At 38.1% G+C, this 23,593-nt stretch overlaps 1 protein-coding gene across 3 annotated transcripts in view; it reads right to left on the bottom strand.

The window, feature by feature from the left end:
* The window catches only part of RASGEF1A (RasGEF domain family member 1A), a 147,366-nt gene that overhangs the window by 48,299 nt on the left and 75,474 nt on the right, over positions 1-23,593 (bottom strand). Inside the window, exon 1 of one of the 3 annotated variants that reach the window (XM_083866862.1) lies at positions 2,404-2,498. The exons of 1 other annotated variant lie outside the window; for it this stretch is intronic. In XM_083866862.1, coding sequence (XP_083722988.1) covers positions 2,404-2,445 — 42 coding nt within the window. In that variant the 5' untranslated portion in view covers positions 2,446-2,498. Of the gene's footprint in view, positions 1-780; positions 881-2,403; positions 2,499-23,593 lie in introns of those variants that run through there. One more of the 3 variants, XM_083866863.1, reaches the window with a different exon arrangement.

The following is a 23,593-nucleotide window of genomic DNA, read 5'->3' as shown; positions in this document are numbered from 1 at the left end:
ACCTGTTTCTTTGATCTTATGGAAAATATTTTTTTAGTCTGTTGCATGAGGTAACAGAAGGTCCATGTTGCAATTCAAATGCCCTGTTACTCTTGAAATTTTAGGGTGGCTGTTTAAGTTGGAAAAAGAAGGACTGAGAGAAACCTTTGGGGAAAAGTACCCATCCTTGCTGCAAATGTGAAACTTGATTACTGATGTTCTGGAAAGCATCACCTGAGTTTGGGATAGGTTGACTCCAAAGACAAATTCAAACATCCCTCCAAGAGAACTTTGATTCTGCGTTTATGACCGAGTGTCCTACATCACTTTAAACCTGCCTACACAATACTAAAACCATCTCACTTGCTGAATATTCATTCAAATCTATGTTTCTGCCGCTTCTGTTACTCACCTCCAGAGTAAAAACAAAGTTCACAGTACCACAGTAACATGAAATATTAACCTCTTTTTCCATTTCTTCCCACCACCGTCGCATAAAGCTACCACCACATACTCTTCCTTCTGGGGGGGTATCAATTCCTTACAAATGACTTAATCGTGCCCTAATGCACAGAATATCACTGAATTTATAACCTGCATCACAATTTTAAAAGCATAAATTTTAAATTCATGTTTTCCTTGTAGCATAACATTAAATCACTTCATTACGCGCGTCCGTGGGTGGCTGAACTCCGCCGTACCCAGCACGGAGTTGCTGCCACTCCAGTTTTCCTGGAGCTGTTTGTATCTCCAGCAGAATATGGAGCAAAGAGAGGAGCCCATAGCACCTCATGCACTTACCTGTCTCTCCAGGACCATATTCTCTGCCAGCTGGGCACCCTGGAGCCTGTCCCTGCCGTGTGATGCTGCAGGAGCCTGGAGCTGCCGTGCCGCTCCTCTGGCTGCGCTCAGGCAAAGTGTGCAGGCAGTGAGGGCAGCCCATTATACCCAGGAAAAACTTAAATACTGCGGAAGGTGCTGCCCCAGAGGAAATTCTGAGTCTCACCCCCTCCATTACGTAGGTGTCATGTGCTGGGCACTGACTGGGAACTCCCCTGTCAAGTCCTTAAGCCGCAGTGAAACCAGGGCTGTTCCGCGTTTCCTCTGCCTTTGGGGTTTATAGGAATTGGCAGGCTGGTTTAGACCTGTGTATATGTGTTGTGAAGGAAAGGAAGCAGATTTTGGGCATTTCTAACTGGCTGATTTCTGCTAAAAATACTCCAAAATTCCTGGTTTGGTGTAGTATGACTTAATTTGTCGCTTTCTGGGGGTTTCTGTTGGTTCGAGTTCTTTGGCTGTTTTGTTTTGTTTTTCTTTTTAATATAAAATTCCCATAAAGCTACCTAGAAGCTGTTTACAATGTATTCTGTAGAAATCTGACAGCTAGGACCTACCACTCTGGAATTAAACTTGTTAACTTTATTTTTTTTTAATCGATTTTTGTTTTACCATTTTTTGGCATAGTAATGTCCAATGCATACCAAAAATTCTTCAGAAGCTCACTTAAATCATACAGGAAGAATTTTAGATATATTCTGTTTGGAGAGCTGAATCAGTAACAAGAAATGATAAATTCTCTCTATTCCATATATTCCAACAGTGTAAAAATCTTTCAAGCAGAGACAAATCAGTAAATAGTGAAAGGAATATTCTGAGTAGGTAATTTAGTTTGTAGTTATTACTGAAGACTTCATGTTTAGTGGTGAGGTGGATTTTGTTTTGCATAAAGGCATAGAAATTTTAATAAGGATGTAGAAATAAGTGGGTTGGGGAAACAGAACAGTTGGTAAAGAATGAGGAAGAGAGCAGAGATGATGGCAACAGACAATGACATAACTTTATGAAAATGGAACTGACATTTCTATACAGGAATAGTGAAGGAACAGTTTAGAAGGGGATGGTAAGAAGACAGGAATGTGGTTACATGCTAGTGGGATACTTTTGGAAGAGGTTAGTGGAATGCACCTAATTTAGACTTGCTGGGGGTGAGGTTTTTGCAACAGACACTAGTGATGGATAAGGATGGTTTGACTTTACCAAGTGAAATGTGTGTGTGTGTTTAGATGAGATTTGAGGAGCACAGAATGAGTCCCATAATCAGAGATTTGTCTGACAGAAAGGAAGGATGGGGGGACAGAGGAGTGTGTTTTGAAAGCAAACATCAACAATATGGAATTTTACAACAAACTGTTATTGCAGTGTGCTTACTGGCATTTCCTACTGCACAGTTTGGCTTCAGCAGTTCCAAGAGGCATTCTTCTGCTCTCTAATGCCTGAACTGAGTTTTATTCAAATTTAAGACTGCCTAATGTGATTTCTGAACAATATAAATCTCTAACTATAAATTATCCTATAGCAGTGCTTTCAAATTAAAAAAAAATATACCTTTTATGTAAGACTGATATAAAGTAAAATAATACTTACTTTGCATTTCTTTACAGCAGCTTTGCACAGTGGTTCTGCCATCCAGCCTTTCCCAGTGGGTGGACTTCCAGCTATTTCACTCTATGATTTTTGTCATGTGTCTTGCCTCCTTCCCCTTAAAACGAGGGGTGCAATGGATTACTATCAGAACGCACTGCTAATTTGCACTGAAAATGCATTGTAGCATCAGAATAAAATGTGACATACATATTTTCAGGGAGGGGGAGTATCGCAAGAAGGAAATAGGACGCAATATAGTGTACAAAAAAGGGGAAAAGGCAGAATTTTAAATACTAGGTGCCAAGAGAAAGGCAATAGGAAGAGTTGGAAGGGTTGAAACCCCCCCTCAAATCCATCAGTGACAGCAGTTTTTTTAATAGTCATTAAGAAGTTATTTCTAGTAAAATACCAATATTTGTATTGCTAAATTGATTAGTCGTTAAACTGTTTCACAAAAAACTTGGAATTGAGAATTTTATTCCTTAGTGCAGTGATGATCACAGAAGAATATGAAATCTTTTTTTTTTTCATTCTTGAAAAGTACTATGACAGCATAAAGAAAAGTGACAGCACAATCATATCTCATCAGGATGATGGATACATCCTTAACTATACATGTTTGAATGTGACATAAAAATAAAAAGTAAGGAGAAAGTGGCAGCTATTCTGTTGACACCTGAGGTAAAATCGATTGAAGAGAATCCAGGTTTGAGCTGTTCAAAGGCACACTGTAGTTATTGTAAACACAGAGATTATTCACCACAGAACAAATTGAAAACCATCTTGTAGGTTTTTAGTAGGAGCTGCTTTTTTTTTTTTTTCCTTTCTTTCTACAGAAAATTCACTGTGGCTGCATTACTAAGCTGAACTTTATGTTGTGACTAATACTGCTGATTTGGGTGCAGTTTGATGTTTCAAGGCTTTTTTTTTTTTTTTACTTCTGGGTATGAAATTAAACCAGAACTATGAGGATCCTGGCTGGCACCAGCCACATGGGGCTGTTACAGCTGAAGCTCTTTGACTTCACCCATGGCATTAACCTGAGCTGTTCTTCTCTGAGCAGATATTTCTCTACCACTGAGATCTTTTACAAATTTGAATTACTTGCTGGAATTAAATATAAAGGGAACTTGACATACAAGCAGAATAAGCATGCAAAACTAATTTCGCTTGAAAATCAGACTAAAAAATAGCACTTATTTTCCCAAAAGCATAGTATGTGGCTAAATGTATAAATATTTACACCAAGTAGGGTAGCTGTCAGTTATGGGAGTGATAATGACTTTATGGCCATAAGGAATTAAGGACTAACCTTCATATACTTCTCTGAATTATCCAGAATGTTCAATGTTATCAATGAATTTTGTTTTCAGTTATAACTTGATCAAACTCGTAGCTTAAACCTTTTAAATAACTTCTAAAATAACTTTTAAATAACTTTTAGGGTCCCTGTATCCTTAATTAAACTGAGTTAATTTTAATTAAAAATAAAAGTTTTAAAGCAAAATCCTATTTCTTTGGTTTTCATCATCAAAACAGAAGGAAAGATAGGAAGAAAGCAAGAAAATATCAAAAATGCATTTTTGAGTTGGATGTACAATTTTCTGTTACTTTCACGCAATGCATAAAGATTTTTATGAATTAATGACGTCGTTGAAGAAATGCTGCTCCACTTCCTACTGGAACTGAAGTGAAAACATTGGGGTTTTTTTCCTAGTTTTGTGGGGTTTTGTGGTTCTTTTTAAACAGTACGTGTGTGTTCCTGATTCAGGAGAGCTTCTCCAACAGTTCTGAGGATGAACACGGTTTCTCTATCAGTATTAGGAAATCTTCTGGCTGGCCTCCCAAGCCCTGCTGCAGATGCCATCAGAACCTAAAGCAGCAGGAGCAGACAGCTGTGCTTAGTTTTGGCTGTCAGTAAACATGGTTACCAGGAGGCCACAAATTTATTTTTGTGTAGCTTCTACGTCAAGACTGAGAGTTTTTTCCACTAAAGTGGTGCACGTGCTTTAAACGTGCTTTAAACGCCAAAAACATTCTAAGGCAAAGTTTGTCTTGACTTCCAACACTACCAGGATGTGCTTTCAGTTGCTGAGTTGTGTCAGGCAATCAGCACTTACTCTCTTTCCTTGTTCAGCTTCTTGTGTGTCGTTCAGCACTTGGCTTTGGGGGAAGGTGGGTGTGCCCATATAGGGTTAAATTAGGCTGTGACTTCAAAAACACTGCAGACAGGCAGCTTCCCCTTTTTTGTAAAGAGAGCAGCTTCCTGCCAGCTCTGATACTGCAGCATGTCTGTAGAGTGGAAACCCCCAACCCTCTCAGAGTGTTGTGTAGTGGAACCTACAGCAAGTGTCAAAACATTATGGTGTGCTTATTTTTGGAGAAGTGGGAAACTACTGTGGGAGTGAAAAAGTTCTCATGGGGGTTTTTTTCATCATTCACCCAGTTACTTGGGTACAATGATGTGGAGGAGAAGAGAAAAAAGGCAACTAAAATCCCATAGAAATCACAGTATTTGAGGATATTTTTGCAAAAGTTGGTATTGGAGGATATAGCACTTATGTCTCTTCTGCATCTTCCTTGTAGAGGTACTATGATAATACCAATGATGTCCCAGATATTTTTTTTCACTACATGAGACCTGTTTATTGGTGACCACAAGTGGTTTTGTTTTTTCCTAATGCAAAACCCCTTCTGGGCTGCAGCCTTCAAACTAGAAGCACTACACTTCCCTAGAAAACTGTAAGAGTGCTGTTGAACAAAAGATGAGTCTTATGTGGTTAGATTGTAATTTTGTGGACACAGACATAGATTCCTTTTGCCATTGGAAGTCACCGACTCTGGAAGGAGCCACTTGTTTTGCCTCCATTTTTGATATGTGAAAGTTGGCTCCAAATGTTTAGCAACAGAGTCAGTTTCTGAATGTTACTACTTGCAGTTTAGTTTTGCTGTGCATTATCTCTAAGCTCTGGCAAGGCTGCTGCAACATATGAATATGGATTTAATTGCTTTTTTTGTATCTGCATAGTGACTCTGTTTTGACTTGCACTTGATTATAATGCTAAGAGTTATCTTGGTGTCTCCTCTTGCTTGGCATTGGTTTGTTACTGTCATTTGTCAGTGCCATTGATCCTGACCTAGAGCAAGAAACTCTTACAGGATTTTAATTTTATATTTTTTTTTACCAAAAGGGAGCAGAGGCTTGTCACAAGAAAGAAAGTACCAAGTGGCATGGTCTGATCCAAGATGGGCAGAAATCTGACCTTGGAAAGGTGGTTATTAATTCTAATACTCTAGAAGGGGATTTGTAAGGGTTATGGGAACTAAGCATTATTTCAAGCTGAAACTTTTTTATTTTTAATATACACTTGGAATAGTTAAAATAAAAGTGAAAAAGAATAGCTGTGGTTCTTGAATATGTGGGAAATTTTACTTTTTAAAATTTAAAATCATTTAGCAAGCAGTGAAAATTTTGAGGAAACCGTTCTTTGATGAATAAAACTGTGTTCCCTTTCAGTTTTATTTTAAGTAGGAAAGAGGAAGCACTCTAGAAAAAGACCCAGAATATAATTTCATGGTGTCTGATTTGTGGCTTTCTAAAGATTGTCTTTGATTGCTCAACGCAACTTGTTTGAGAGGGTGCTGGTGAGAAAGAGATAGTGCTTGAAATCATCCTTCCTATTTGAAAAAATGGGTCTTTTTTTTTTCCCCTGTTGATGACAATAAAATGGAAGCCAGGTTTGATTATGTTTGTGAGTTTAAACTTTGAAAATACAACAAATGTGGAAATGTGTCAGGAAAACATGTAGATTATGACTGATACAACCTTAATTTTTTCCTTTGAAATGGAGATAAATTTCCCTTTGACTGTCCCGGGTACCACGACCATAGGTTAACATCTGGTAGAGAAAGTGAGAACTGACAATTCTCACCATTGTAATTCCTCACAAGGGTGTAAGAGCACATCTTCCCTGTGATGCAGGTGCTGCTCTGAGTCCTGCCCTGAGTGTGTGCAGGTTGACGCTGAGCTGTGGAAGTGGCACAGAGCCTCACCCCAGGGCTTTACACCACAGATACACATAATTGCACCATTTAGACCCTTTAAAAATGGACAAAACATACTGGGCAAAACTCACTTCTATGATTAATTTATATGCATGTAAAAGATGGAGTGATCCTGCTTCTTTGGAAAGTGGCCCTGGAATGTTGTGTTTTAACCTCATGTTTTATCTATAGCTTGTTTCATTCAAAAAGCTGCTCTTAGAATTCAAATTCTTGTTCCTGCCTGTGGCACCTGTGCAATTATGAACTCAATTTTTAAAAAACATAGAGAGACACAGAGAGAAATAAAATGTTTTCTTCCTCAGTAGTTTCCCTGTGACCTCTTCCCTTTTATTGTTAAGCAGGCACTGTGGATTAAGTGATTTCCATTGCTTTTTCTGCAATTTGTTGGAGATATTCTTGTCCTACTGATCTAGATGCTATTAAATGTCTCTATTACATTATACTTTTTAATGCTTCTCAGAAGTATTACATATAAAATAAAGATGCAGACCTTAGACCACAACCTGCATAATCCTATCCCTGCCAGGCCTTGGCCAGAGCCAAGCTTGGCCATTTGTGGAAAACTTTCAGAGTGGCACTAAATGTTTTAGTCACCTGAGTTTTGCCCATGTTGGCATTTCTGCAAAGACTAAAATCCTCCATTCTTCAGGTGTAACAGATCACAGCAGAATGTTGGTCCTTCACAAAGAAATGCAACGTTTTGCTACCCACAATAATTACAGAGCATTATGGAATAGTATGGCACGTGTTGACAGTTTAGCTGTATTACATTACTGTAAATCTGATTAAAACAACGTAATCTTGGGAGTGTCTGAAGACACAAGCTGGGACCAAGTCCATTTCCTGGTTCTGTTGCAGATTCCTTTGTGAGCTGTATTTTATCTCCCTTGTTTCTGGTTTGATATATGGCTAATACTATCTGATTCTTATTTTTCTGAGGCATGGAAGTGGAAGATGGAAAATATATTTGCCTATTTCTTAATCATCTCCACCCATGACCAATCACCTCCAACCATAAACACTTTTATTTCAGTATTAAAAACTGGAAAATGGCAACTATTTGGCAGGACTATCCTATGCTTTACTGTTTCATTATCTAGAAATCTCGGTGATGCTGAATAATGAGCTCAAATCACTTGCACTAAGTCTGCTCCTCTTTTGGTTGTCTTTTTGGTTGAAAAGTGATTCAATTTGCAAGTCAGAAGGGGAACTTCTGGCTGTAGAACTGCTGTACACTTTTCAGGAAATAGGCTGTTGGTTAAGCAGATTACTTGAGATGGGCTCAACATTTGCAAGTTTTAAGCCAGGTTTTTCCTTGGCCTATCTCTATTCCTGGGCCCTATATCCATTTTTAATCATCTTTTTTAACACCAATATGTGTGGGCACATCACGAAGGAACATTAATTTATTCTAAAAAAAAAAAAAAGGGCAATTTTATGAATCGTTTGATATTTGCATTAATGATGAACCATTATTTGTCTCTTACTAAAACCTGAAAAGTTGCATGGAGAAGAGTTGATAGTTTTCGGGCTGTGTTTTGCTTTTTTTATATTCAGGCAGTTCTCTGTAGCTTGGCTGTTCAGTGAAAGCTCAGTGTATGAGTTGGTGCTTTCAGCTGTTCTGTGGCCACAGCCTTGGTCTTTTCTGGTGTCCCAGAATAGAATGAGGATCCTCTGAAGACTGTGATGCTTCAGGCAGCCACCTCATGTGACCAAAGCAGAAGCTGTGGGAAAAGCCACTGTCCCTAATTCTGAAAGGAAATACCCAGAAAAAAAAAAAAATCCAGGTTGGAAAGCACCAAAAATTTCCCACATAAATCTTCAGCATTTTTGTTGTTTACGGACAACTCAAAACTCTTTGATCTCGAAATGGTTTCTACAGTCACTATATGAAAATTGTTATGAAAGGTGTTTGAAAGTGATAGTGAGGAAGAATGTGAGCAGGTTTGAGAAGCAGGCCTTATTCCAAGAAAAAAGACAATATCAAGGAGGGTGCCAGAATACTTCTGGAAAGAAGAGGGGCTGGTGTTGCAGCCAGGATGTGTTTCCTTGGTTTGAAGTGAGAAGGAAGCAAAGAAAAACTTGAATTTTGCTCACAGCATGAAGCCATAAAAAGCTGGACATACATTAAGAGTTTGAAATTCTCTGCTAATAAAATATTGCTTTTATGGTAATGTAGGCTGCAAAATAAGAGTGGGCACTTCAGGATCTGGGCTGAGGGCCAGCAGAGAGTGAACTCTGCTTCCAGCATGAATCACAATGTTGTTGTCTCAGTGACACGTTTTCCTTGTAGATACAAAGGGCTACTCTATGGAAGACTGACATGAAAGAATGTCAAGTAAAGCTTGATGTGACAAAGGAAATTGGGAAAAAACCCCTTCGTGCCACAACTTGGTAGCTGCTCCACACACTCCAAAGAAAACCTCAGTGGGATCTTACCTAGTGGCTGTGCCATGGACAGCACAGAGCACATTCATCAGGATAAAGTGGCATAAGAAAAAGCAGGGCATTGTAGCATCAAAATAATAAAGGGTTGATTTTTTTTTTTTTGTGATCTCCTTCCTTTACAGAAAATTTGTTTGAACACATTGTATGTGTGTATACTTCAGCATTTCTTTGTCAGGTAGAAGTATTCCCTACCTCTCACAGTTTGTTTCTGGATGAAATTTTCTTTGCTAAGTGTCTCCTTTGGGTTGTTTTAGTCTCCCACATTGCATTGTGGTGCTTTTAACTATTTGTTTCAAACCATGAGTATATTAGGCTATGCTCTATCATTTTGGTAGCAAAATATCACACAAAGTGAAAAATTAGAGAGAATTAGAAATTTGGTCTTCCAACATCTTACACCCCAGGTCAGGCTGGACAAAAGAGTGGGATAAATACTGGAAAATAATGCTGTGCTGATTGTAGACTGCAGCTTATGAGAGCTATGCCACATGCTGTGGCCTCATTGATAATGTGTTGCTGATTCAAGGTTTTGAAAAGTTATCAATTCCTACTCATTCTTTTGTTTTAATCAATAGCTTGCTTTTAAATTAGTTTAATGAAAATGTGTTGTTTTTTTGTTTTTTTTTTTTTATATTTTGTCCACAGTGTAATGGATACTGTCACAAACTACTATAAACATCTTAGAGATTTTATTGACAAATTGAATGAAATAATTAAGAAAAGTTATCTAAAGAAAAACCAAGACCAACAGTAACCTTTCCTTCAAGTAACTCTGAATCTCTCTCCCCTCCTTTTCTCATAACCAGCGAGACAGGGTAGATTATGATTCACTGCTGAGATTTCCTCACAACAGAAATGCTTTGTTCCAGTTTACAGTTTGAAAAAGTGCCAGTGTATATTTGTTTCTTAGGAAAAAACTCATTAGCACTACACCCTTGCTGTGATGAGAAAAACACGACCAAGAAAGACACCTTTGGTAATTACAGAAATGAGATAGTCATCATCACAGAGAGACACAGGAAAAATAAATAAAAGAAGATCACTATTGCATGCTGAAAATTATCAAGACCTGTGCTTCCATACCCCTCCTCTGTTTCAGCAATTACTTTATGCATCTGTCACCAGCACCTGCTAGTTCTTTGCATTTAGATTTTCCCACTATGCGAGGTGATATCTTGGGTTTTTTTGGTTGCTTGGTTGGATTGGTTTTTAGTTTTGTTTCAGGGTGGGTTTTTTGCCTTTTTTTTTCCCCTTTTATTCTTTTTGGACACTTTTTCTCCTGTCGCTGATTACATGGGAGGTGCAAGTCAAGCATGATGGGCATGTGGATACCCAGGAATTGTTTTCCCAAGAGCAGCAACACAAGGAAAATGCTCTTCAGGGCATAGTCAGGTGCTGCTGTGTTCTCTGCAGCCCTGTGTGGTGGTCCCTCCATGCAGATATGCCCTTCCTGCCCTTCCATCCTTCTGTTTTATGGTTGATCTCAAGAGAATCAGCCTCAATCTGACAGACATGGTGAAGTTCAGAGGTGACCAGGCGCCCTGGTAGGTGTCATTGAGTTTGTTTAGCGGAGCGTAATATCCGCTCTGCCATCTGTGCTTCAAGAGTGCCTGAGTGTGACAAGAGTAAATACACGCTGAACTGATCAGCAGTAAAGGTGAGAAAAATACCATTTCTCTCCCATTAGGCTATTTCAGGCATTTCTGTTCATCAGTCCATGTGTTGGTTTACGACAGAGGTGTGTGTGTTCTTACAGAGTCACAGAATATTCTGAGTTGGAGCTGCTCACGCTGCTTCAAAAAACCAGTTTCAGTCTTTAGCTGAAATTAAACCCCATCAGCTGATTTTGATGGTCACAATGACCTGGCCACCAAAAATGCATTGTCCTAGTGACTTATTATTGTCTGAGCTGGTGTACTAAGTACATAAAGTAGTTCTGTCTACTGCTGTAGTTCCTAGAATGTATCAGGATTAAAGCATTATTAAATGCCAACTTTCTACAATAAATTTCAGCGTCATCATTAGTCACGTTTTATTTCAACTTTGAGCTTCAAAATAGTGACAATATATGAGATTCTCAGCTGAATTAATTAATAATTCCCTGAAAAACCATTACACTGGCTGGAAATGAGGCTCAGTGCCACATGATGGTGTTGGTCCAGTCTGAGAGCACTCGAAGGACTCTGCTGTGCTGGTGAGACCACAGAGGGACAGATGGTGCAGGCCAAGTGCCACCTCCTTCTCACACCTTTGCTTTGCACATTGCAGGTGGCAGCTGCCAACACCCCACTGGATAAGAGACACTTGCCCCTCCTCACACGGATTTAGGCTACTCTTACCCCACCCTTCAGGAACTTTACCAATCCTTTCATTTGCTGGCATTTTTTCTTGCTCTTATGTGCTAAAGAAAAGGCTTGGCATAAATGTTTTGATCCTGAAATCAACCCTCACCATTTGTGAGATATCTTTTGTCTCAGGACTCTAAAGCATGTTGGAATAAGCAATAAATTCATCTTTCCTGGGAGAACTGGACTTCATTTGATCACTTTTGAGCAGCTAAGTTTGTTGGTTAGGGGTTGACTTGCTTAAAATAAGGTGCTTAAAAATAGTGCCTTTCCTTCATAGACGAGGAAGGATTCAGAAAACAGAAGGAGTGCCACTAACTTTGTTTTTCAAAGAAAGGAGTGGGTACTCTGCTCAGTGATTTCTGTCTGATGCTATTCTGAGTTAATGGCAAAGCCAGGCAAACCATCATGGCATGCAGTGCTGTGATCCACTCAGCTCATTTATTGGTACAAAACCTCCAAACAGGAGGAATTATATAGCAACAATATAAAAATAATATAGCAATATTAAATAAATATAAATATAAAATAACATAGTATAAAAATAATATAGCAATATTATGTCTCTGACCTTCCATCACTCCTTTGTAGATATGTGGGGGAAAGCTCTTTTTCATGAAGTTTTACAGTAGAGATAATGTAAAGTTTCTACAAGCAAAGTCACTTCAAGCATCTCTTAGCTTTCACTGAATGGAAAAAAGATTTCATTTTAAATTGTATTGTAAAGCTTATTAGTAATTAATCATAGCACTATGAAAGTGAATTTCAATTTCTTAGAGATAATTAATGTAGGCACATGGTGTGATTTAACTGGCATTTAACAAACTTAATGAAATTCCTTCTTCTGAGGTCAGTGCCAGAGTGTCACAATATTTTTAAATGTTTTTTTTTCTGCATCTTCCTAAGTCCTTCATTATAATTATGTGATACCATGCATCTTGGTTGATTTGGAAGGTGGGTATTATTACTAATTTCATTTTTTTCTGCAAGTGTAAAAAGAGTTTCCCCCCAATTACTGGATTTTAAATCCAACTTAAAAGTAGCATTCCCTCCTCACATTCTTTAATTTCTCTTATTGCTGTAGCATGTAGGGACACTAGGAGTGATTGGTTCTTTAAGTTCTTTGACTTGGTATGCCACTCTTGAGAAGAATGTTACAAAGTTTAATTTTAGATTAGGTATAGATTAAGTAGGATTTTCATTTTTTAAAAAACTTCTGTATTAAAAAGATTATGTAATTCGGTTGTTATTTTTTGCAAGTCAAAGCCTTTCTTCTTTTACATCTGTTTTATACATTGAAAACAGTGCTGGAGTTTGGTTTGGCTTGCTGGAAATATTTCAGAGAAAGCATCATAGAAATGGGGTCTAGAAGTGACCTGAGGTATCACTTGAAATCCACCCAAGATAAGGCACACAGCATTCATAGAACATGGATTTGAAGTTGAAAAGTTTCAATAAAAGACTTGTTTATGTGTGTTGCAAATCAATAGAGCCTCTTCTTGGGATATTTTCTGGTATTTTTCATCTCTCCTGCTTTTCTCTGGATGCTGTGTGGATTTTTATAGTTTGAAACTCGAATTTGGGCACTGCATTCCTGCTGAGAGACACTAACATTTAAAAAGAGTGGATTAGTTACCACTACTGCTTGCATACAGAATTCCTTTCATCTCTTCAAATCTCGTTTTAACAACCACATTGAGTTACATTATTGGCTCATACTGTGATCTGCTGCACCTCCTGCTTACTGAGTTCCTCCCTTTGTGTGAGTGGATTTGTTAGCACTTCTCTGGGCTCACCTTGCATGTGTCTAACTTGGGCTTTTCCCTGTTGTGTTTTTAAATTCCAGTTTGCCAGGAATTGCCAGCTTGAATTTAAATGCTGTCTCCCCAAGTACCTCTCCTCCTGCTTTAGTAATGTTCTTAAAATTCTTGCATATGATTCATACAATTTTTGATGATATTAAACTGCTGCAGAGACAGTGCAGAGTGCACTGTAGACACCACACAACCCCTCTGGGGCCAGCTGGCTGACACAGGAGCAGGTCACTGATAACTGTGGCTCCATTATGATTCTTCAGCTGATTGTGATCCTGCTTAAGCAGTTTCCCTGTGGGAATTTGAGAATGTCCTCTGTGACAAACCAAATGGCTTGAGGAGACTTTAGATGTGTCACTGCTACTGCTCTATCCTTATTGCTAGGCCAGTTATTCTGTCTAAAAGCAGTCATCCTGCTTTGGCATGATCTGTGCTCAGCAAGCCTGGATTGGCTCTTTCTCATTGCTTTATTGTGCTCTAAGAGTTTAGAAATAAATAGTTTTCCATCCTGTGTCCTCCTGAGCATTGCAGTTGGCATCCCTGGATGTAATACAGTGAAAATGCTCTGCTCATCTTTCTCCAGTCATTTTGGATCTCCTCTTCTGTGCTCTTTGCTGGTTGCAAAACAGAGTCTTATGGAATTGGCACAAATGGAATATTGGAAAACTAATTACATGTTTATTCTTGTGAGCTTCTCATTGGAATACTTGCAGCTATTAGAGGTTTAATTAGCTGAACAAACATTGAATGTTTACAGCTAACTGAACTTCAGATTTACATCATGGACAATACTGTTATACTGAATTTGCTGCGACTTTTCCATGAAAACTCCAACACCACCAAATCCTGGATATAAAGCTGTTAGTTTTCAGGACAGTTTCTGCTGGTTTTGCCCTCACATGCTGAGCTGCCCTGTTCCAAACACACCCTTCAGCCTGTTCAGCAGCTCCTGGAAGAAGCATGTCTGCAATTGCTCACCTGAACAGCCATTGCTCAAATAAGTCCAAGTGTCTTTGGCAAAAATGGCTGACAACAAAAACTGGTGCTAATCTATTTCTGTTTCTGAGCCCGAAATACCCACAAAAAGTAGAGTAAAATAGGGTTGTAACTCAAAATGTCATAATCCAGGGGTTTAGTCCTTTTCCATATTTTTGCATCATCTTTGCACACATTTCTATGTTCTGTCTCCTTTTTGTCCAGTCATTATTTATAAAGAATGCATAGAGCCACTTAACATTTGTTGTTTCATTCACATTGAAGAGATTGTTCCCAAGCTTAGCAATAAACATACAAGGAGTTGGAGGAATGTGCTTCCAGGAAATCTGCTACAGCTCTTGTGACTGTTATCACAAATTCAACTGACAGCATTTAAAAGAGTAAAATCCTACGAAGCTTTTTACACCTATCCACAATATCCTGTTTCATTAACTATTGGGTCCTCCTGTTCCCTCTTGTAATGCTCACCTGCACTTTTTAACCCTCAAAAATACCAGCGTTCATTTATTTTAGGACTACAGATTAGGGGGATTGACCCTCTGACTGCATTAGTTCTGCTAAAAAACATCAAGATATTTTCTAGAAGCAAACTGTTTGGGTTACATTTGTAGAAAGGATTAATTTGTGTCATTTAATGTAAACTCTGTTGTAGAATTGACTTTTTTAGACAGTTGTTATCAGCTTTCTTCCCAGTACCTCACAAGGCTACTGGGAAAGAACTTGTCCCTGATCAAGACAAGTAAAATCTATAATACAGAACTTGTATCTTCAAGGATCCTCTGTCAGCCAAGGAGACAAGACCTCTTGTTTCCAGAGCTGCATATAACAAAGCATAAAAGTGAAACATAAAATTCAGACATATAAGGCAGTTATTCTGAGCTTTTGTCTCTTGGGTTTGGGTTTGCCTTTCCTGGATTTGATCTCTTTTCCAAGTTGGAAGGGGGATTTCTGTTGACACCAAGGGAAAATCAGTCAGATCTTTTGTGAGATGTCGTGGGCTAAAGATCATCTAAGTGCTCCCAGCCTAAAATAAATGAGGCTGCTCCTGTGCTTTAATCACAGACAACCTCTGTGCTGTTGATCAGCATTTACCCATGCAAGGCTAATGAACAGAACCAGCAATAACATGTGTGGGGACTTGTGAGCAGAGATTTTATAACATTACACCAGTTTCTGGAGAGTGGAGAATCACAGTGAGGGAAGCTTACTAGGCTATGAATTTATTTTGCAGACTTAAGAGAAAAATATATATTATTTATCATTCTGCTCTGGAAATAATAATAGTAAAAATACCACTGTGTGTTATTCCCAGTTCTGGGAAGGTCCTTTGTGAAATGTTCAAGGTGGTGCAGCCTACAGAAACTTGCTGAACTCACAGAGCTACTACTTAAAATATTGTGTGTAAAGAGAGGAATTCTCTGCTTGCTATTGAAATCAAGCTTTGCCTTTTAGAGTGCAAATTCATATCCTGTGACCTTTTGGAGAATTGCTTTAACTCACACCAAATCAATTCTAAACATACCTTTTCATATCTTCAGTCCTAGATGCATTTCATTGTTTGATAAAGTTTTTTTGTAACTACATAGTTAAATGTCTCTTCTCTTTTTTGTGTATTTTTTTAAAAATTATCTTATAAAAGAAGTATTCTTCATTAGGACAGGCTTGCCCTCTCCTTTGCCTCCATTCATTTAAATGTTATTCTTGCTGGAAATTACTTTTATACTTATATTACTTTCTTTTGTTTCTAGATGAGGTTTTTTTGTCTTCAGCTAGCAAAGAATATTCTACAAGTTTTATTAGTGAACAAGCTAGCAACAGAGCATCTTGTATAAAAACACTTTTTGACAAAGTTAATACTGTAAGTCTTGCCAAAAGGTTTGATATTCCATAAAATTTGTCAGTTTGATGTGTGTCTGATAACCAAACATCTTGGAGGGTCTTTCTCAGGTTTTCTTTTTTTGGTAATCATCTGTCACTGCCTGTGATTAAAATAGTGCTGGGATTTAATGATATATCCCAATCTCTAACTTGCCTTCAGTACTGTTCATCTAGATGTAACTTTTGGTGCAGTAAGACTGTAGGATGGAAATGTGGTTAATGAATATTAGCATTTCTAGTTCTTTCCTATGTTCCATTTAGTAGCTGGCTTTTCTGGCTACTCCCAGTTACACTCAAACAATTCACAGGGATGTGGTTTTACATCCTGTGTTGGACAGACTTTGTCATCTGACACATTTCTATCCCCCTTTTTTGTCTGAGCAGCCTGGGTTAAAGAGTACTGGGTTCAGTCGTCTGCAGGTGGAGAGGTATCCTCACTGCAATAGAAGACTTTTTGCTTATAGTCTTAGCAGAGTGGTGAAGGAGTAATTCTATATAGAGCAGGACACCCTTTCCAATGTTCAGATCAGCAGGAGGGCAGTGTGTGTTAAGGGAAACTTGTCCTCAGGATGCCTGTGACATGTCTATCATTTAGATAAACAGATGGCTTTTTTCACAGTAGCCATCACTCTCTTGCTCCTCATACATATTAAAATTCACCTTGAGATATAAATAAAGAGTTGTTCTTTTCAGCTATGGAAAAGCCCAGAGGTGAAAAAGGAAAATGTAAGAATATCTTATATGTCCTAGTACCCTTCTGATAATTTTATGCACTGCATTTAATGAAAATTTCTAGCTAATGCAGAGCATTTCTAGCTAATGTAAAACTCTGCCAAAAATCTTATAATAATTTTTTGGTGTTCATTGCTCCACAAAGGCATTCCACAAGGTCATAAAAAAGGATTCCATACACGGCTGATAAGAACCTATTCTGTAAACAGCCTCTTGCTGAAAACAACATTATGCTTAGCTTTTATTCATTATGAATTTCCCATAAACAACGGTATCAAGGGTTCTAATATTAAGCTCTGTGAAGGGAGCCATAAAACTAATTGCCCAATGATGGTGTGTGGAAAGTTTAACCCTTTTCTCTTCCAGAACTTCTAGTGTGAGCACAATTGGAAGATAGTGCCAATTATTATAAATCATGTTTGCAATTTGAAGGAACTGTGTTTTGCCAAGTTGTGAGAGTATGTACTGAAAACATAATGTGCTGGTTCAACCAAGCACTGCTCAGTGTATAATTTTAGCCTGGTGAATCATTATGTTGTGCTAAAAGCTTGCTACAAGCTCACTGCTGTAAAGCATTAACACAGTGTCTGTCGGCCTCCATCTCCATTAAGTCAAATCCCATTATAAATGCCTCTCTAATGACATGAATTTGCTGTGGACTAGTAAATGCTTTTTCCCCACAAAACATTTCACATCTGCAAGCAGGGGCACTCTGTGGTAAATAAAGATTATGTGAATTTTAGTGTGATGTGGGAGATTCTCAAAAATCTATAACTGAATCTTCCCTGTTATTCCCAACACCAATGCTTTGACTGGAAACCTTATAGATTAATTAATTGAACTGGGAGCCCTATGGCAGTGATAAAGCATAACAAGGACTGTGCAAGTTGCACACACAGCTGTAATTGGAAGTCAGAGATAGTATGGAAATTATAAGTCTCAAAAGCATAAACAGCTACATAAAAAAACTCCTGTGTCTACATTTCAGGCTTCTCTTGCTGTCTCTCATGTAGTTTGTTCTTTTGAAAAGAAATCCAAAAGGGAATAGTGTAAAATGTGTTAAATCTAATACTCTTTGTCCAAGTAACTGTATCAAAGCTTGAAAACATGCTTGCAAAAACTTTCTGCTGTGATCTGTTTAAAAATAGCTGCTGCAGAGCAAAATATGTACAATAACACACAGTGCTTGAAACTTCATGTTCTAAAAGATATGGTGAGATAACTGACAGTGGTACATGCAGTTGTCATAACTTCTAGTGTCAGGGTGTACTAGAAAACTATTTCAAACACCCACAGAAGAATGCTGAGCAATTCATCAGTGCTGAGTTGCTGAAAGTTGTGCAAGACTGCACATAATGGGTACTCTCAGGTAAATCAAACAGTAGCATTATTCCTGGCATATTTATTCCTCCCAGAGCTTCATCATTGCAAAAGTGGTTTTCAGGAAAATAAATAAATAAGTAAATAAAAGGGATGCCATCCATTCATTCATCTGAATGATAAAGAACCACCTCAGGAAGATGTGAGAGACAGTGATAGCTCATTTACCATCCAAAGTTCCTGCTCAGGAAATAAATGGCTGCACCACATCCAGATTCACACTGTAGAGACATTTTAAGTGGCAGAGGTGTAACCAGTTACAGCCACAAGCAAGAGCTCTGCTTCTCCAACTGTCCAAGCTCCTAAAGATGTTAGACAGGACCACTAGGACCACTGAAGTGACAAGGTCATGGCTTACAGGCAATGCATTGCTGTAATAATTATAATTATTTTGACTAAGTTTTGACTAAGATGGCTCTGAAATGCTGCACAGCGTAAGGCAGTCCTTAGGAAACATACCTGCTGGAAAACAACTCAATGGACATCTCTTTGACATCTTTCAGTATTTCTGTACTAAGAAATTGGGAATTTGGAAGCACCCTAAATTTTCCTTCGAGCCCAGACTAAGCTAATAAATCTACTCCTTTTTGGATTAAAATCTTGAGCTGATCATTTTTGTTCAAGATAAGGAATTAAAATTTAAGTCATATGAATGTCTTTAATGTCTTTTCACTGAAATATATTTAAATTATGTTTCAGAAGAAAATAAAGCAACTTAAAACTCCATCAAGGTGTCTATCTTCTAGCAAGTTTCATTACAAATTGAGCCTCATTACTCTCTTCCTAATAATCTCAGTTAAAGCTGTGCTGTAGATCCTGTAATTTACTCTCAAAAATTATTTTTCTCACTGCATCTAATAATAGAATAATAGGAAGGAAAGCTTCTTTCTTCTCAACATATTAATCAGTTTAGCACCTTACACTGGGGAAGATCAAATTTGCCTGCAATGTTTTCTGGTGCCTTTTTATTTTCTTTTTTTCTTTTAACAAATATCAAGAAAGAACTTTTCTGAGAAGTTTGTTTACCATTGTCATGTAACTAGGCTGTATTTTCTATAAGGAGCCTCTTCCCCTTCTGTATCCCTTTTCTGCTTTTTAATGTCCACTGGGGGGTCACCCTTGTATTCTGCAAAGCTTGCAGTATTTTGTCAAACCAGAACTACATCAATACCTGCCCTGTTCAAGAACAGGTCAACACTTAAACAATATATGGTATTAATTCTTCTTACTACAAAAAGATGTTTTCGTTGCAGCCTCTTTTTCCCTTCCCTTCCTAACCCTCAATGAAGATGTGGCCATTCAGAACAATTCATGTTGTCCTTTTTATAGAAATATTTTCCTTATTGGAAAATAAAATTTGGTGCTCTTTAAATGAAATCATCTATGTGCATTTCCCAAAAAAAGGATTTTAATTTCTGCGTCTCTCTCCTGGGGACTGTGTGTGGTCTGTGTCCTTTCTGCTGTGAAGAACTACAGCTTGAGCCCAGTATCCCCTTTGAATGCATTGACAGGAAAGGGTTGATTACCTCTCCAATCTTGCATGTAGTATTCCTGTCATTACCCACCAGGATCACTTCTATTTTTTTCTGCAGTGTTACATAATTGACTCAACTATGATTCATATCAGCACTCTGGTAGTTCTCAGCAGTGCTGCAGTGTAGGCTGACAAGTTCTCCTCCTCCATGATTAAAAAAAAAGAATATTCTCTCCTTTAGTCCAGTGGCTTTATTTTTGTGGTGCTCTCCACATCCCAATGACCCTATGGAAAATTCAGACATTAAAGATGCATCCAGTGGTACATGCTAGTCTTCCATGGGAAACTACTTGTGAGAACTAATGCTGAAGTGGTTAATTTTAAGTTGTGTGGTAAAACAAATTCAACTCTGTCCGTTGATGTTCAAGGCAAAGATATAAATGACTATAAGGCCAACCAAGTTGCTATGAAGGGCCATTTGTGGCTCAGGAATGACATTTTTCCATATGCACAGCACTTGCTTGTAGGCCAAGTATGGAAACAGCAACATCTTGGTGTTGTAAAGTGTTGGGAAAGATGGGACAGGAAGGGCTTGTGGATATGATTGTCTGGTAAGAAATACTGGAGATGTAAAACCTGTGAGTAAAATAGAAATGAAGGGCAGCTCTGAGATGTGATCATGGCAGGCAGGTGATGAGCTGGAGATGGGTTGAGGGACAGAAAACAAAAGGACCCAAGAATGTAGCCCCTCTCCATCCTGCCAAGGTATCAGGGAAAAGGTAGGTAAGAAAAGTAGTCTTTAGAGTTTAGAATATAGGATGATATGGTAATAGAGCAGTTCTCATAGGCTGTATGCAAAGTTTGTAGGTTTTGTATCTCACACTGGTTGGTCACTGTAAATTAGAACACTCAACACAAAAGGAGATATAATGGATTGTAACAAGGTCCTCGCTCTCTTCTCTTACCTCTCTCTTACTCTTAGCTCTCTTACCTCACTCTTACCTCTCTCTTACCCCTCTTAGCTCTTTTACCTCCCTTACCTCACACTCTCTCTCTCTCCCTCTCTCTTTGGGGTTCCCTCCAGCCCAGGCTGGTGGCTGAAGGCAAAGCCTTTTTTACCCACGACCCTTGCAATAAACCCACGTGTTTCTAGAATATCTCAGGTCTGCAGAGTTCCTTCTCCCTGCCATCCATGGATGATCCTACAGTAAAGTATGTCCATGGTTGCTTCAACTCAGTTTGAAAGGGCAGGAGTTCCACTGGTTGTCAAAACCATCATCCTTATCACAGGATTAGGCAGAGGAGGCAAGGATTATATTGACCTTGAAACTGAGTTCTCTCATTGTTTATAAAGTTGATCCATTCAAGCTCAGCCACATTTAAGTGCCTCGTATGTGTATCAGTTACTGCTCAAACATGTCTGACTATGTGCTCTCTTTAGGAAATTGTCTTATTAGTAGCAAAAGTACAAGCAGATATCCTTTTTTAGTTTCTCTTTCCTTTCTTAATTTCTAATGTACATAACTTCTGCTTCATGGTAACTGCAGGGGGAAAAGGGGCTAATAGGATTTTAAGTTTTTTGGAGGTTTATAAAAATATTGCTAAAGTGAGTGTATTCCAACTTGATTAATTTTGCTGCTTAAATCACTGTGGAAATTGGTCCTAAAATCGATGTAATCTTGTTGCTTTCTTTTCCTCTAAATACCATGTTCCCCAAAAGTTACATGGCCTAGTATATCAACCTCAGTGATTTTTGTGTTATATTCTTTTGGTTTGTCCTCTTTAGTGTCTGTCTCCATTAGTAAACCATAATTTTTCTTAGATTAGAGTACTGATATTTTCTGCCTAAGGGATAAAATCTCTTGGATCATTTTACACCAGGGAAATCCCTATCCTTTCACAACTTCAGCTACACATATCTTCCCTTAGCTTCCAATATCTGAATGTTTTTAAAGAAGTTCTGTGATTGTAACAAGGAAAGATGTAAAATGTGCTGCCTTTAATGGAAGCACTGTAGGCCTGGAGTGAGACCTTCAAAGAATTGTTCTAGTCTGAGCACTCAGACTCTGAGTTTGTGTCTTAACTGCTTATTTTAAATGCTTGGTTTTCCCCCACAGATACTTTTGCTGTGCTAGCTGGACTGGTTTTATTCTCTATATAGTCAGTGCATGCCAGAGAAATATGCCTCTTAATGTGTGGAATCATCCCTAAGAGAGAAGTCTACATTTGCAGGAATTCCTCCAGGACCTGAGAAAACCTGCTTTAGGAAAGCAGCCTGCTGATGTCCTGGGTTCAAGAGACATATATCAAAATTAAACTGCTGTAATGTGTGCCAAAAATAGAGAATCCAGTGCTACTTAATTCAAGTAGCCATGTCATGGTTACAATCCAGTACTAAAACAATTATTTGAACTATTTACCTGGTTACAAATGTGGCAGCTTTACCTCATTATTAAAAAAGCATCAGACTAAGTTTCTAAAAGAGTCCTGCCCAAATATTTTCTCATTGAGAGATGCAGATATGGATAAAAACCTCCTTAAAATTATTTTTTGTGCTATTCGCTTGAAAATACAACTTTTTTTTTTCCTTTAAAAATATATGAATACATAAGCAAGTTATTTTTTGCAATTCTTTTCATCTCTTGGAAAAGTTAAGGCACATTTTTTGTTGCCATTGAAAAGCAAGGATAGATGTCAAAGGAGGGAATTTCGTGTTTCTCAAGGATGTTACCTTTCTCTTGTTTATAAAGATTTTTCTTGTCCTTTTTATTTTTATAAAAATCATTCAACAGTTTCTGTAACAAAACACTGAAAAAAAGGTGCTGAGTAGGAATCCCTGTATCTGTCCCATAAATCACCCTAATTTCTGAGTGAGCTGTTTGATTTTCCTTAATCTCTCAGCAGTACTCTGAATATTTGAGACCACACAGTTTAATTTTGTAAAAAAGCTGGGATATTCACTTTTAAGGAGGTCTTGTGCAGTTCAAATTCAGTTTCTTTAATCTAGGAATGGTTGTATTTTTTTTCCCCTTTTGGTCACAGTGAGAAGTTCTTTCTTTCTTTTTTTTTTTTTTTTTTAATCAAACCCATTTGATTGAAATATTCAGTAAAAGAAGGAATTTAAAAGAGTGCCTTCAGAAGCTTATTGAATGGGCCAATGTCTTCTCTTTTCCCCTTGATTCTCACTGAATTAAAAACAGTGTGGAAAATGCATGAATATCACCAAAACTTTCCGAATAGGAGAGAATAAAAGCTGGACAAAACCAATGGGGAAATTAAGAGAAACCTTTTGACTCCAGCCCAGTAAGAGACAAACCAGCTTTGAAGAAAATGACTGAGAAAGGAGGATTTTGAGGAAATCAGAATCTTTTTTTGTGTCATGCAAGTTCAGATTTGTTTCAATGTCTCTGATTCTCTGAAGGCTCTGTAAAAAGTTGGGGATGAAGATGCTTTAGAACAGGACAGCTTCAACTAGAAACATGCTTTTTGTTTAGAAGGTGTTTTAGATGGTTGCTACTGGTCTAATGGAAATGGGCTTCAGAGATTTTCTACGTTGGGTCTCGAAGTTTGCACTCCAAAGTTCAGTGCTGAGTCAGAAACTTGAGAGCTGCAAAGAGGGGAGAGTAATTCCTCCTCCATAAGAGGTGTGGTAAAGGCTCTTGGTGAAGCACTTGGCATTGAGGGAAAGTTTTGGCAGACAGACCTGTGCTACAGCAGTTTTTAGTTAGTATATAATTTGTGCTAAAGCATTTTTAGGTAGTATATAATTTGTCATTATGTCTCAGGATAGCCTGTGGTAGTTTACCCTGAGCAGAGAGACTGGACCAAATTTTTTTGTTGCTGTCTGGTTCACTAAGCACTTGAACACGTAGCCAGCATGGTGTGATTTATATCACTTTAAGGCTGGATCAAAACACTACAGAGAGTTAAGTCAGGATTATCTAGACCCCTCTAATCACCACCTTCCCTAGCTTTGGAATGCTTTACTTGTATGTGTAATTATTGCTACAATCATTTTGCAGCCTTAATAACCTTCTCTTTAGCATAGTCATTTAATC

Source organism: Zosterops lateralis (assembly GCF_965231275.1).
Source record: "Zosterops lateralis genome assembly, chromosome: 8".
Lineage (NCBI taxonomy): Eukaryota > Metazoa > Chordata > Aves > Passeriformes > Zosteropidae > Zosterops > Zosterops lateralis.
The sequence above is the reverse complement of the archived record's forward strand: the minus strand, read 5'-3'. Positions and strand labels throughout refer to the sequence as shown.